This window comes from Indicator indicator, chromosome 15 (genome assembly GCF_027791375.1).
Source record: "Indicator indicator isolate 239-I01 chromosome 15, UM_Iind_1.1, whole genome shotgun sequence".
Lineage (NCBI taxonomy): Eukaryota > Metazoa > Chordata > Aves > Piciformes > Indicatoridae > Indicator > Indicator indicator.
Window position 1 is genome coordinate 16,664,317 of NC_072024.1, and position 13,849 is coordinate 16,678,165.

At 45.8% G+C, this 13,849-nt stretch overlaps 1 protein-coding gene across 1 annotated transcript in view; it reads right to left on the bottom strand.

Annotated features, from left to right (window-relative positions):
- The window catches only part of DNAH1 (dynein axonemal heavy chain 1), a 115,366-nt gene that overhangs the window by 56,953 nt on the left and 44,564 nt on the right, over positions 1 to 13,849 (bottom strand). Inside the window, exons 4-15 of the mRNA XM_054387214.1 lie at positions 13,361 to 13,610; positions 12,718 to 12,790; positions 10,120 to 10,294; positions 9,478 to 9,634; positions 8,816 to 8,948; positions 7,732 to 7,893; positions 6,981 to 7,233; positions 5,251 to 5,408; positions 4,238 to 4,449; positions 2,757 to 3,055; positions 1,827 to 1,977; positions 1,054 to 1,247 (exon numbers count right to left, since the gene is read on the bottom strand). Of these exons, the coding sequence (XP_054243189.1) occupies positions 1,054 to 1,247; positions 1,827 to 1,977; positions 2,757 to 3,055; positions 4,238 to 4,449; positions 5,251 to 5,408; positions 6,981 to 7,233; positions 7,732 to 7,893; positions 8,816 to 8,948; positions 9,478 to 9,634; positions 10,120 to 10,294; positions 12,718 to 12,790; positions 13,361 to 13,610 (2,217 nt within the window). The remainder of the gene's footprint in view (positions 1 to 1,053; positions 1,248 to 1,826; positions 1,978 to 2,756; positions 3,056 to 4,237; positions 4,450 to 5,250; positions 5,409 to 6,980; positions 7,234 to 7,731; positions 7,894 to 8,815; positions 8,949 to 9,477; positions 9,635 to 10,119; positions 10,295 to 12,717; positions 12,791 to 13,360; positions 13,611 to 13,849) is intronic.

Genomic DNA, 13,849 nt, shown 5'->3' on the forward strand with positions numbered 1-13,849 from the left:
GCACAGACTGAGAGAGTACCAATGCCTTCTAGACCTTCTCCCCAAAGATACGTCTACAGAGGACGTGAGGGGAGTTTGTACCACAGTCAAGCACAAGGGCTAGTTTTAACTGAGCAAGGGAAGCTACAGTAGCAAAGATACCCCATGTGAAATCCATCTATCTGGATGACAAGCATGCAGTGAAGGCTCTGCTTCAGTGTCCTCACTGCTATGGTTACAAACACCCAGCAGAGGAAGCCAGGCTGCCCTACACCTACTTGCACTGCATGTAGCGGTGCAGACAGGCTTCCAGCCTTAGAAGATGTCTGTACAAAAAACCATGGAACTAGCAAGCAGCATAAGAACATTACTGGGAAGCAAGGGAAGGTAGAGACTCAAATCCACAACAGGTTTTAGAGAACAGTCAAGTGTGGAGTGGAATAAGAGGGAGAGACAAAATGAAAGCACTGGTGTAAACAGGGCAAAATGAGGAGGCACTGTGGTGGAGGTCAGGCACTTCAGTGTGTTCTAGGAAGAGACAGCAATTTGTCAGATGGGGTTTGTAAACTGATTAAGTTGGGAAAACAAAAGAGAAAAAGTGTTTCACTCCTAACGTTTGGAGAAAACGTGAGGCCCAAGAAGATCATTAAAGCAACAGAGTCTAAAGGACGGCAGAGGTGCAAAGAGCTCTGGCAGTGAAAACAATGAGGCTGAAACAGAAGAAAAGTGTTGCACTCTACAGAATATTATCAGCCTCAACAGACACTGTTTGAGGAAGGTCAGAGTCAAGTATGCTAACTGGATTTCCAAACAGGATGAGTCATTTTTAAAGCCATTAATATGTCCAATTACACTTACAAACATGATAGGATTGTGACTGCTGTCTGAGGCAGAAAGAAATTCTCACTGCCAGCACCCATGTCCTCTAAAACCATGAACCACTGCCCATCTGAGGCATGTTAACACACATCTGTGGTCTCAGAACGGCTTCTCCATTCTCACACACATCCACACAGCCACTTCTGAAAAGCCTTTCCATTTGGCTTAGAGGAGCCTTTGTCAGAAGCCACTCACCTTAGGAAGTAGTGGGCATCATTGTTATTTAGCTCCAAGAACTTCCCATATCTATTGGCATAGGCTTGGAGGGCGATCAGTGCCTTTTGAATGGCAGACCGCACAGTCTCTCGCAGTTCCTCCACTTTTGGTTCATGCAAGCCCACTGAGTCCAGTAAGGGTGTGCCTGGGATATGTAGGTTGTCCAACACATACTGAAAGAGGAAGGAGAGAGGTCTAGAGAGGACTAGCAGAGCTAACCATGTCTCCTCAGGAGAGAGGCAAGCCAATCACTAGTGGCACCTTTGGGCAGTCATGCAGTCCATCCTTCTACATTGTGCTAGGAAGTGTTTTGTCAGCTTTTTGTTGTCGCCAAAGAAGGAGGGTCTAGGGAGACAGGTCTTTGACAGCAACAGGTAGAAGGATGCATATGCAGAAGATATCTGCAGCAGACTGACAGCCCTGGAAAAGGTGCCATTTCCTCTATGAGTCTGCTTTTACCAGCTGCCATAGTCTTAGGGCAACCAAGCTACCCAGGACATGTCTCTGGAGAACCTGCAGCATGAAAGCAGAGATAGCAACCAGATAAAATAGCTACAGGCTTGGGAAACTTGAAGAAATTCTATCAGAATAGAACTGCATTAGCATAAAGCTGTGCCCAATTAATTTCACAGGATTCCCAACTACTTATTTCTGCAACTCTGTCCCTCAGTACAAGCTCAGGGGTGCCTATGGCAAGCTGCAATGCACTGAGATTTGCACAGCTCCATCACTGTTGACATAGAAGAATTCACCTTCTCCAGCTGTGGGACAGTGTGAGTCACCAGGATTCCCCTGTCAAACAGAGAAATGAGGGACCTCTCAAAGCTCTCCAGAGAGGGGATGAAGTGAACACCACTGCTGTCTAGCACAAGGTCTGTTACAAAGAGTGGATTCCTTTGAGACCTGCAGTGAGAAGAGATAAGGAAGAACAGGGATGCTTTTTGAGAAAATTGCACACACCAATATTGCTCTGGTGCTTGTCCAAAAATGCCTACTGGACAGGAAGGGAAAGCAGAGGAGACAAGGACCATCCCATGCAGCTGAAGCTATGAAACACCGTGTTCTGAATTTATCAGTAAAGACATTAAGAACTCCTGTCTGTCAAATCTGAATGAAGTGTCAATCACAACACACCAAGATCCCCAGAAGTCATAATTTTATGTTGAGAACTGGAGCTGCTTTACAGAAAAAATGCAGATGCTCTTCAAACGAGGCATCCAGTATCTCCATTACGCTCCTAAAATGCACCTTCTGGAAGTTATATTCCATATCTACCAATCTTGTATGTTATCAGCACGGCTCAGGATCTGCTGAAGTCACTGTCAAGACTTCCACTGATTTCAAGGTAAAAGGCCTCAGGTGAGTGGAAGTTTTAAAAAAGCTTGCAGTAATTATTTGCTCTCCTGAGAATGCTGGAAGTGGCTGATTTTTAGAACAGCATGTCAAAGTAGCAGACCTTGGTTCTTACGTGTTGCCTCATATCACTAACAACAGCTTGAAATCTCTGCTAACAGCAGCCAGCCTTGTGTCACTCTTCCATACTCCAGCAACTGTGACAGCTGAAGGACTAGGGGCAACAGCCCAGCCTAAAGCCCCTTTTGCTTACAATACCAGTAGTAAGAAAAGACAATGGCACTACATCCTTCTGCTCTTTTCACCCTTTTTTCCTCTCCCTTTCTTACCTGTAGGGACTATTGATGAGGTCATCTCCCCATTCCATGTCCTCTGAGCAATTCAGGATACCATGACAAGCATCCAGCAAAAACTGTGTGAAGCTGATCAGCGAGTCCTGGACCAGACACCGCAGAGAGTCCTGACGCATGAAGGTGATGCGCTTCATCAGCTTACATAGTTTGGACATCTGGTAGACATCCCAGCGTCTTTGTTTCAGGTTGTACCAGCCTTTGCCTGCATTTCCCAGGTTGCTCTTTACTGCAGTCTTTAGAGTATTGATCCAAGTATCCTCGAGAAACGTCTGAACCTAGGGCAAGTTAAAAAAGCAAGCTGTGTCATCCTCCAAGGGCTCATGGGAAAGCAGTATGGTGAGGTTAGCTGCTGGGTGAGACTTCTGGACCTTTCTCTGCAGTGAAAGGCAACTGTTCTCTCAGAGCTGCAGAGCTAAACAGTAGCCCTCAAATCCATGCACACACATGTGGCATTTGAACCTGGCAACACTTCTTCACTCACAAAAGATCTACAGAAAGAAAGCGTGGTATCAGAACCCAGGAGCGCTCTATTCTTTCTTTTCATACACAGTGTTTCCTTTGTGTTCTCTTTTCTATGGAGCAGTAATCCCTGGAATTGCCTGTGTCAGGGTCCCTCATAAAAAGTTGTGTAGACAGTATGAGGAGCAGGTAAAGGACGGAACGTTGTCTTCTCTTGACAAGTGAGGAGAAAGAGGGGAAGAAGCCAAGGGCAGCAGCAGTCTGCAGTGTTTTAATTTATTAAAATACCACCGAGTGTCACTTTCACTCCACAGGCAGCTGCTGTGTGTAATAAAACCACCCCAGTCACCAAGTGGATGACAGCACTGCCTAGCTGAAACAGCACGGGACCGGGAAGGACCAGCACATGTCCTCTGATTTATTGTGGAACCCTGTGCAAGCTACTCCATGTGGCCACGTCCAGGGTGCAATGTGCTGCCCTCATTCTTCTGGTGAGAATTTTTGTCCTAGTGTGTCTGCTGGCATTACAAGCAGAGTAATTTAACTGCATAAAGAACAGAGTGCAAAAAAGCATTACTCCCATGAGTGCTTCAAGGGGGATCAAAGCTCTTGTGCCTTGCAGATGAAAAGATGGGGAAATAAAAATAGAAGAAAATGGAAACCTTTGAGTACCAACTAGGACTGTTATCTACATGGAGACAGAAAGAAGGAAAGAGGGGCTGCAGCTCTGTGTAGCCACTTGTTCAACACATAACTGAAAGCATAGTCAACACTGGCTGATGTTAACTAGGGGGCTATGGCTCTTCCAGCCAATTCTCCTCACATCCCAATAAATCTGACACACACATGCAGGTTCCTCCCTGCCCCACCCACAATGTCTCCTTTGCAAGCTCATCTGTGTCCAGGTTATTGATTTGCAGCTGTTGCATCTGTCTAATACATGCTGACAGTCCTGCTGGCTGCTTCACATGTTCACCCCTCACACTTCCCCTGCTCACCTGAGAGAGGTTCTGGATCTGGATCTGTTCAAACTCTTCCAAGCAGACACAGTCAGCTAAGGTTGAGTTAAACAGTGACATGGCAGCTGCCTTGTTGCACTCGTCTTTCACCTGTGTAAGGAGAAGGATGACTTCTGGCCTGGTCAGGAATGAGGCAAAGCTGAAATTTTCTTGTTGCTCACGAAAAGGATAGTCTGGGATCCAGACGAGCCCTGGCACCAAAAGAACCACAACATGTTATTGCCTGCACCATGCACCCCAGCTTCTGGTTTAGAGGAGAGTACAGCTCCCCTTGGGACAGAGCTTGTGAAAAGGATTCTCATGCACAGGCATTATCATGTAGCTGTTTCAGCAAAGGGTTGGATTAAAGAGAGAATTTCTAAAGTCTCCCATCAAGAGCTGAGGGACCATCTTGGTGCCTGACCTTCCCTGAGGCTTTGTCTCATAAAGTTTCCATGAAAAAGAACATGGGACTTGAAGAATCTTCCAACTGAGGCCTTAAGGTGCAGCTGAATCACCTCATCTGTGAGAGGCCTCTTGTGAACCACCTCAAGGTATTCCAGTTTTTGCAAGATCAAAGTGCAGAAAATATGCCCTCTCACCTTCACTGTCATCATTTTCCTCCAGTTTGGGAGTCTAGAGGAGCACGAGCCCTCTTTCACACCTGAGGTATGCCACAGCTGACCACAGCAAAAGGGAGGCAGCCAGCACCAGCACAGAGCAGAAGGCAGCTAAGCCAAGGATACTGGCATGCATTTGGTGCCATTAAGGGCACAGGTGCAGTCACTGCAGCCTAGCTGATGGATGGGAAGGATTTATATTGAGGGAACATGAATGTACTAACATACCCTAAAAAGCAGCAGACATGCTCAAAAGTCTCACATAATCTCCTGCTGCTGCCCCTTATGAGCCCTAATCATTAACACAAACCTGAGAGTTTTTGAAACAAACCTGTCAGAGACAAGAGGTCCTATAACCCCACTGAGTTCAAATTGTTTCACTGTGTCCCATACCTTTCTCTGGTACTTTCTCCTCCTCTTTCTCCGGCAACGTGACATAAAAAAAGGTCTGGGGTTCGGAAGTGATGACTCTGTCAAAGCTGATCCTGTTCATGGTGCGTTCATAGTCTAAAGCCACTTCTGCCTCCAGGCGGCACATGCAGTCTAACCCCCTGGTAAAAGAGATGGAAACCATGATAACCCACAGTGTTTGAGCAGAAGTAGTGTGTCTGTAGCTCTACTGTAACACCCACCCTTCACTCCCTCCCTCCTGGATTTTGATAACCCAGAAGCTCAAGTACTACTGAAGGCATTAGGAGAGCTGTGAAGACAATCACAGTATCACAGTACATTAGAGGTTGGAAGGGACCTCAAGAGATCATTGAGTCCAACCCCCTGCCAAAGCAGGATCACTTAGGGGAATCTGCACAGGAATACATCCAGGTGGGTTTTGAAAGTCTCCAGAGAAGACTCCACAACCTCTCTGGGCAGCCTGTTCCAGTGCTCCATCACCCTCACTGTAAAGAAGTTTCTCCTCTTGTTGAGCTGAAATCTTCTATGTTCAAGCTTGAACCTGTTGTTTCTTGTCTTATTAGTATGCACCACCAAAAAGAGCTTGGCCCTCTCCCCTTGACACCCACCCCTCAGACACTTATACACATTAATGAGATCCTCTCTCAGTCTTCTCTTCTCAATGAAGCAGCCAGTTAATCTACCAACTGGGCATTTGATAACAGAGGTAAATATCCTTTCAGATCAAAGTACAGTCTCCACTGATGGTGCACAGATGGAGAAGCATTATTGAGAGGAGGAGAAAAAGCCAAGAACTGAGGAAGCTAGCTATCAGCTCTGGAAAAGTTGGGCTATCTGAGATGTTCTGCCTACTGCCTCCTGCTAAACACCTCTTGAAATCAGTTTCTTCAGCTAAAATGTGTTTAAGTGCTGAAACCTTGCTCTGCTTGCCCTAGGAAATCATCATCTTTCACCTCAAGCAGGAAGAGTATTTTTCTTTGTACTTCTATTTCTGCTCACAAACAGAGACTAATTCCTCTCCTGCCCTCCAGTTTAGGCTGGCAGACCATGCAGCCCTGCACACCTTCCTGTCTCTGAGCAGGGCAATCAGTCATGGCTAATTCCCAGTGACACAACCAGTGGCTCATGATTCATCAGCCCAGGGACTCTTAAAATGTCTTCCTGATACAAACTGCATCTCAAAGAGTCACTCGATTATATCCAGGTGTTTACATCATGCTGTGCAGATCATCTTTTGATTTTAGCAGCTGTTAATGAGCAGAAGAGTCACCAGCAGACAATAGCCAGCTCTCTGGAGACAGCTGGTGGTCTGCAGATCAATTCAGCAATGAGTGATCTGTTCTCTGAAAGCACAGGGAGACAGCAAGGTCAACCATGCCATTTCTGTCCAAGCTTCCTGCTGTTGAAGGCCACTTAACTGCAGGTGTAAGCATGGCTCAGTGGATCTGCATATGAAGCACATCTGCTTCATCTGGGAGTACTGACATATCACCCATCCTGTGCATGCGTCCCTGGGACTCTTGTCCTACCTACTGCTGCTGCTGCTCTGGGCAAGATGGTGGTATGCACAGGCTGGAAAGCAGATGAGATCCACAGTCTATCAGTTGGATACTCAAGATGTGCCACCATTGCCCCTTGTTTGTACCCCTGTGAAGCTCTGTGGTGTTAAGGGACTGAAGGCTGAGACCCCAGATCTGTGCTTGATGCTTTACCTCTCCCCTGTCTTCAGTCTGGGAGTATTCATGGCCAACAGCTTTATCTTCTCCAGGCTCTTCCCACTGATGCTGTTTTGCCCATCTGTGGGCATGCAGTCCACATACAGGTGATACCTTATCAGTGCCTCTGTCTTCTTACGCAGGCTGTGAGCAGCAGCCACACGCTCTGCAAACACCCGGGGATCTTCAGCCAGAAACAGCAGGCAAACTCGTGGCACCCAGTACTGACATGACAACAATGGGGCTCTCCCTGGGAAACAAAAGTAAAGCTTACAAGAGTCTACAGGGAACAAAACAACTTGCAGTGCTGGCAGCAGCTCTTTGACGGACTACATAATTGGGCTGGCTTACTGGTGATCAAAACGAAGGACAGAAGCTGAGGACGGCAAGAGAACAGGAAGCATGGAACTAGCAGCATCTCCAAACTTGATCTTAATCTATTGACATCCCCCCTCAAAATGGCATTGGCCCAAGAAGACTATCATTTAAGGCAGGAAAGATGGGGGAGAAAGAAAAAGGAAAAGTATCTCCAAGGGAAGGCCTCAAACAGGTTGTCACATTAACGTGTGGAGCTCTCTTCCCTAGAGGTCTTACAGGACTGATTTAACAGACATGTCAACGGTGGTAACAGGGAGAGAAATGAAATAATTTCTTGATGTACTTCTCACCTCTACCAAAGACCACTACGGGTAATGGACTGGCTCTCACAGTAGGTGTTAGGTCCCTAAAGGCCTTACTTGAAACATACCTTCTGCAGTTATTCCTCCATTGAGAATGGGTCTCCCCTCTTCATCCTGTACCAGCCCATTCTTATCTGTTTTATGGACCAAGTAGAGCTCTGTCTCCTTGTCATAATCCAGAACACCGACATCCATCCACTTGTAGATTAACTTCTGGTTTTTGGGGTCCTCTGAGAGAATCAAGGATTAGAAAACAAGGTTAGTCTATTCTCCTAGAGACTACAGCAGTAGAGACTACTACTTTCCTGATCAGAGTGGTGAGGCTACTAGTTTGAATCTGAGTTAATATCACATATTTTCTGCTGTGATCAACTAAACACTGAACTTGGGTCTGACAGCTTAGCGTTTCCAACTGTTTGCACACACCAGAGACCTCCACTTTCCTCCTGCTACCTCTGCCGGTTCTTTGTGGGCCATCCTACCACTGCCTGCTTCAGGCAGCTACTATCTCATACTTGGGTCCCATATGTCCCAACATCTTCTCTTTCAGCTTCCTGATTCCTTTACCCCTGGATCCAGCCAAGCCTCTAAAGGCTGCCCCAGAGCTGCAGTCAGTCTGTATGCCAGCTCGTGTGCAGATCTGGAACTGCAGCCACAACTGGACACGAACCAGTACAGTTGTACCTAGTGATACCTTCTACTAGGAAGGCTCCAAGTGACAGGAAAACAACAGATGTCCACAGCACTTAATTTGCCCCAGATTTACTATGTGGATTTTCACTGCAGTCTGCAATTGACTTCTGATGCTGCACACCCAGTGAAATGCAGGCAGAACATACTGTGTTCAATACTTCATGATAATATCTACATATCAATAAAGCAACATTTTGATTGTATTAACTTTAAGGCATAGAAAACAGGGCAAAAGGCAGAGGCTACTTCTAAAACAGTGTAAACAGTCAGTACAGGGCAGGACTGACAGCTGTTGAGATCCCTGGTCTGGCTCTGTCTGCCTGACCCTGGTCAGGAGGAGTTAATTGCTTTTCTGCTGCTCAGAGCTGCCTTTGTCAGAATCTACATGCTCCCTTCTGCTGAAGGGGCCTGGAATTGCTAGCATTGTCTTGCTCCAGCAGTAACTCATTCAAGCTTTACCGTGTCCCAGCACATCATCTGTAGGTAAAAGTGCTTTTCCAGGCACTGGTTTTCTATCCTGAGAACCTGGCTCCAGTCCTAATGAGATCCACTCTTCTGGAGTTCGACAGTCATACTTCTTATCATCAAACACCTGAAAAGCCAGGACATGAGTGAAATGGCCTCTTCCTTCAGACAGAAGAAAATACCTGATACAAAACTTCATGGGAGGGAAATGAACACGCAGTTCCTAAACGCACTACGAAAAGGGAAAACAGTGCAGGTGTCAAAGCTGTGCTGATCTTTGACCAACAATCTTCTCCCAGACAGCAATCTGTACCTCTAGCCATTTACTGTGGAGCAGACACACCACATGGACAGGTCTCACACAGTAATATTGCTGTCTGCTGCATCCAGAAGGAAATTCGAGACAACACCTTTTCTTTGGACACAAAATGACAGTGAGGAGCACCCTCAAGGACTATTAGTTCTAATGAAAGCTGTGGGCACCCTGCAGAAGATGTTCAGCATCTGGTAGAGAGCCTTCAGGGCCCAAACTTGTTCTAAAGCATTTCCTTGTTCTATCAGTTGTATCAATGAGGGTTAAGTGTCCTGCAGTTCTTAGAAACACCCTGTGGTATAAGCACTGAGATAGATCACAAGTGTCAAACATGCTCTCTTACCTTTAATGGGAGGTAGATGGGAAAGAGAGGATCTTTCCTCTCCCTAATAGTTGGCATGTTGTCAGGGTCATGGTGCCTTGGCATCAGCTCATTGGAGTCTATCCCCTTGCTGGCTAAGAGCTGAGCAATATCGAAGGAGAGGTATAGCTTTCTTTGCCTGTTTTGATCAGAGGGGGAAATAACCACTTATTGCACCTAGAAGGGCTCCCATGTCTGTAACTCCACCTTTCGATCATGGACCCCCAACCAGTAAAAAAGTTTTTGAGCGTAGTGCTTATGCATGTACTTCATCTACAGAGCCAAATAGTTCTATTGGAAGGGATCACCTAATCCAACTGATAAATTACACACACATGCTACAGTACCAATATATTATGGACATTATAGAGCATAGACAAAAACAGAAACAAAAAAGGATGAGAAAAAGAAGTTAAATAAACACTACTTTAAAAAATACATTGTCTTCTGAGCTGTCTTGTGGACTTCCTGCGATGCACACAGCCTGCTTGGGAGAGCACTGCCCTACAGGATAGTATTTCCCTAAAGATTTTTGACACCTCACATCTTGAAAGTAAAAATCAGCAGCCGAACCTGCTGTGTCTATTCAGTAACAATGACTCTAACCACTGTCTGGTTTCTTACCTCTCTACTTCAATCGCCCGAGGGCACTGCCCTGGAAGCCTTTGGAAGGCAATCTGCACTTTGGGCAGAAATGATTGTGCTGGGAAATGTGACTTGATGAGGTTCTTAGTGGTTGGTCCAATCCTTTGCTTATCCAGGATACTTTGAAAGTCCTCAGGCATCTTGAAGGTTGTGACTAAGAGACAAAGAGAAGCACACATCTGAACCAAACAGACATCACTTTGTTTTACATTCACACACACAGGAGGACTGTGCTATCTCCTGGGTTGCCTGCAGAAGTCACTTCACTCAATTTGTGAGAGAAATCAAGCAGACATAAAATGGGAAACATTAAGGAAGATCTTTTTTCCTGCTGCAATATATCATTACAGTTTTCCAGTATCAAAATGATGGCTCAAAAGAAGCCCCCACTGAGAATTACTGTCATGCACCTTATTCGGTGGTAGGGCACTGATCTGGCTCTGTTCTGTTCCCAGCTTTACTACAGACTGTCTACATGACCATGAGTAAGTTACTTTCTCCAGTGCGCAGCTTCCCTCACTCTTAGAAAGGGGTGAGGCTCCCCTGCCTCCCTGGGGCATCCTGAGACCATGAGTCTGTCATAGCTGGGAGGAACTTGGTCAAGATGGTGATAAAGGACTTCTGAATACTGCTGGAAAAAACAAGCTGCTCAGGTCACATTCATGCACTGAAGTCCCTATTCACACCATACTGGGGACAAATCCCTCCTCAGTTTTGGCTCAAAAGAATCTCCCACTCATTCCAGCAGTGGTGCAAGAAAAAGAATTGACTTAAAAAGCAGTTTCATTATTTGGCCAAATGTTTTCAATGGAAATTTGCACTAAGCAAAAAGTATACATTCCAAAGAACTGCCTGAAATTAAACCATGTCATTTACCCCATAAATAAACCAAACTGTTTATATTGCTAAACAAGCTGCAAATAACAGAACAGCAGCAAACTGGGAATTTGAAGCTTAACCTAAATTAAGTAATTGCATGCAAGCTTTAAAGAGCACTATTCCCTAGACAGAGCCAAGCATTGAGCTAAAAATAGATTTTACTGTAGTGAGAGCTTTTCATTTGATGAACTTTCACACTCCACCAAGGAGAAACTTAAAGTTCTGGCTTGTAAGTGAGTTTCTTGGACATCAAGCTTTGAATTGAATCCCTCATCATGACCCATGTGCTTCTGCTTGTGTCATGGATGCAATCCCTTGATTTCAAAGCAATTGTGCAGAACAGCCAACAATGCTGAAGGCAGACATGTTTCAGGATGATCAAGTATGGAAAGGCTCCTCTAAGAAGTCATTACCTTGCCTTTCTTAAATGGCCTCTGCCTCAACCCTTGTAGCTATATGCCTGCTTATGGTCTAAAGGAAATGGCTGCTGAAGTGGCTCCCTTCTCTCTCCTCCACTCTCTTAAGAAAATCATCTAGTCTGGAATAAAAATGACCCTACCTCTTTGCATTGTCCATATCAACATGCACGCTTATGATAACTTTGAGGAATCCCTAAAATGCAGCTCCTTAGCCTCCTGTATATATCTCGCTTGGAGTCTTTACAGAATGGCCCTGATTTATATTTGTTGTCAGGGAGCACAGCTGCCCCAATTTTGTCTCTTCATTGTCGCAAAATCCATGACACCATCCATTATGGCACTTTGCGCACTTTCAACCATTTATGTCAATACTTAGTGTTTCATTTGCATTCACATTTCCAGCTTGATAGCTTCTTCCCCCTGAAGAAGCAGCAGATCATAAATAGAGATCTGTCTCCACTTGTTAAGGATGAGTCTAGCTTGTCAAGATTCACTTGAGGATGCAGTCATTTGTCCTCACTCAGGAAAATAAATGCCACTTCTAAGCACAGGAAGGTGGTATATATAGTTACCATCTTTCTCCAAGACTAAAATCCTTTCACACAGACTTTCTCCCCACCTGCTGCCAGCCTATAATCCATATCCCCAAGAGTGCTACAGGGGCCAGAAGAGTGTTGGCAAACCTTTCAACCATACTCTGTCCCTATATTTGAGCATCCATGATAAAATATGGTCCCACTTCTTGTAAGCAAGTGGGACCAGCATCTCTCTATACACAAAGACCATTTGCATCTAGGGAGAACAAGTCACTGTGGGTTGCAGCTGGAAACAGAATGAAAAAGAGAGAAGACCATGGTTTTGGCTATGGGTACTTTAGGCCCTGAACACAGCTCACACAGGCAGGTCCTGTTTTCATTAGGAAGGGGCAGTGCTGACTCCGTAGGCAATGATAACACAAACAAATTCAGTTCATATGGCCCATGGGATCAAAACTCCCATAGGCAGCACTGCAGCCCACCCTGAGTCCAGGGGGAGTGGATATACCTGGGAGAAAAGGGAGCATGGTTTCAGCACCTACTCAGATCACTTTGCCCCACCTCTAAATGAAAGTTACTTTTCATGGGATATTCAAGCAGCTCAGTAACATTCCTGGGCACTGAGAGGAGAATGAAAGCAGAGCACTAACCTAGTGCCACCAGCCTAGCTCCCAGCATGCTCACTCTAAGCAGCCTGAAGACTTATGGCCCCACTTCCTGCCAGGTCATGAAGGCATATTTACCTCTTGGGGTGTGCTCCTCCAGGTACGCTTGATTCACCAAAGAATAGTATACACGGGGCCCAGCACAAACCTCCTGAAATGCAGCACGTGAGGGAAGTGTCAGAGGTAACAAAACACAGCTGTAGCACAGTGGGAGGGTGGGTTATGAGAGAGAATGAGGCTAAAGTGAGACCCATTTTACCAGAGCTTTAGGGACAATTGAGACTGTGAATAATGGTCAGAAAAGGCTCAGAGAGACACAAATACCTGGAAACTTCAGCCCAGTGCACAGACAGGAGATCTGTCAGCAGACTGCAGCCCAGTGCCAGCTTAAGATGTGTTCTGGGGGCTGATTAGACAGTTGTTAGGGTTCTACTTCCAAATACCTTCTGCAGTCACCACCTCATGCTTGCCTTGCCATACTGGCATCCTAAACCTGGCCATCCTAAACATCATGACAATGACAGCACTGGCCATTGAGGAAAGCAGCATATCTATCATCAGGAAGAGCCTTAATGGCTTCACTTTGTAAGCATAAAGGTCATGCACAAAGGCCTCTGAGCAAAATGAAGGGCAGGACCTGTATGTCTTCATACCAGTTGTACCACAAGTCTTCCTGCTGTAGAAGGACAGCAGTGAAAAAAGAATTATCCTTTGCACTTACCTCTAAGATGTTGGAGGCTCCTGGAATGAAGACATCAGAGCAAGACGTCTCTTGTCTAAAGGCTGAGCCTCTTTTTTGGCCCTGGCTGCAGCTTTCAGGAAGCAACAAACTCGTCCCTGGACTGCGGTCCTGGCACAAAGACTCATTGGTAGTATTGGGATGGTTTGGGCTCCTACCCAGAGAAGTCATCAAACCTTTGGTTTTGTTCATCTTCTCAGGAGAACAATGCTGTGATGCAACCCTTAGCTTGCTAGAGTGGAAAGACATTGAGCCTGTTACTCTTTTGTTGGCACTCCTCCACACCTTCCCACCATGCTGGATATCACTGACTTGCTAAGATGAGTGGGTTACAAGGTAGGTTTGACACCCTGCTTTGGTACCAAGTGCCCTGGGGCCTATTGGTCTCAGGTGGCTGACTCAATGTCTCACTGATCCTGAGGAAAGAGAGCACTTTATTATTCCAAATGGGTTTTGGAGAGGGAAAAACCA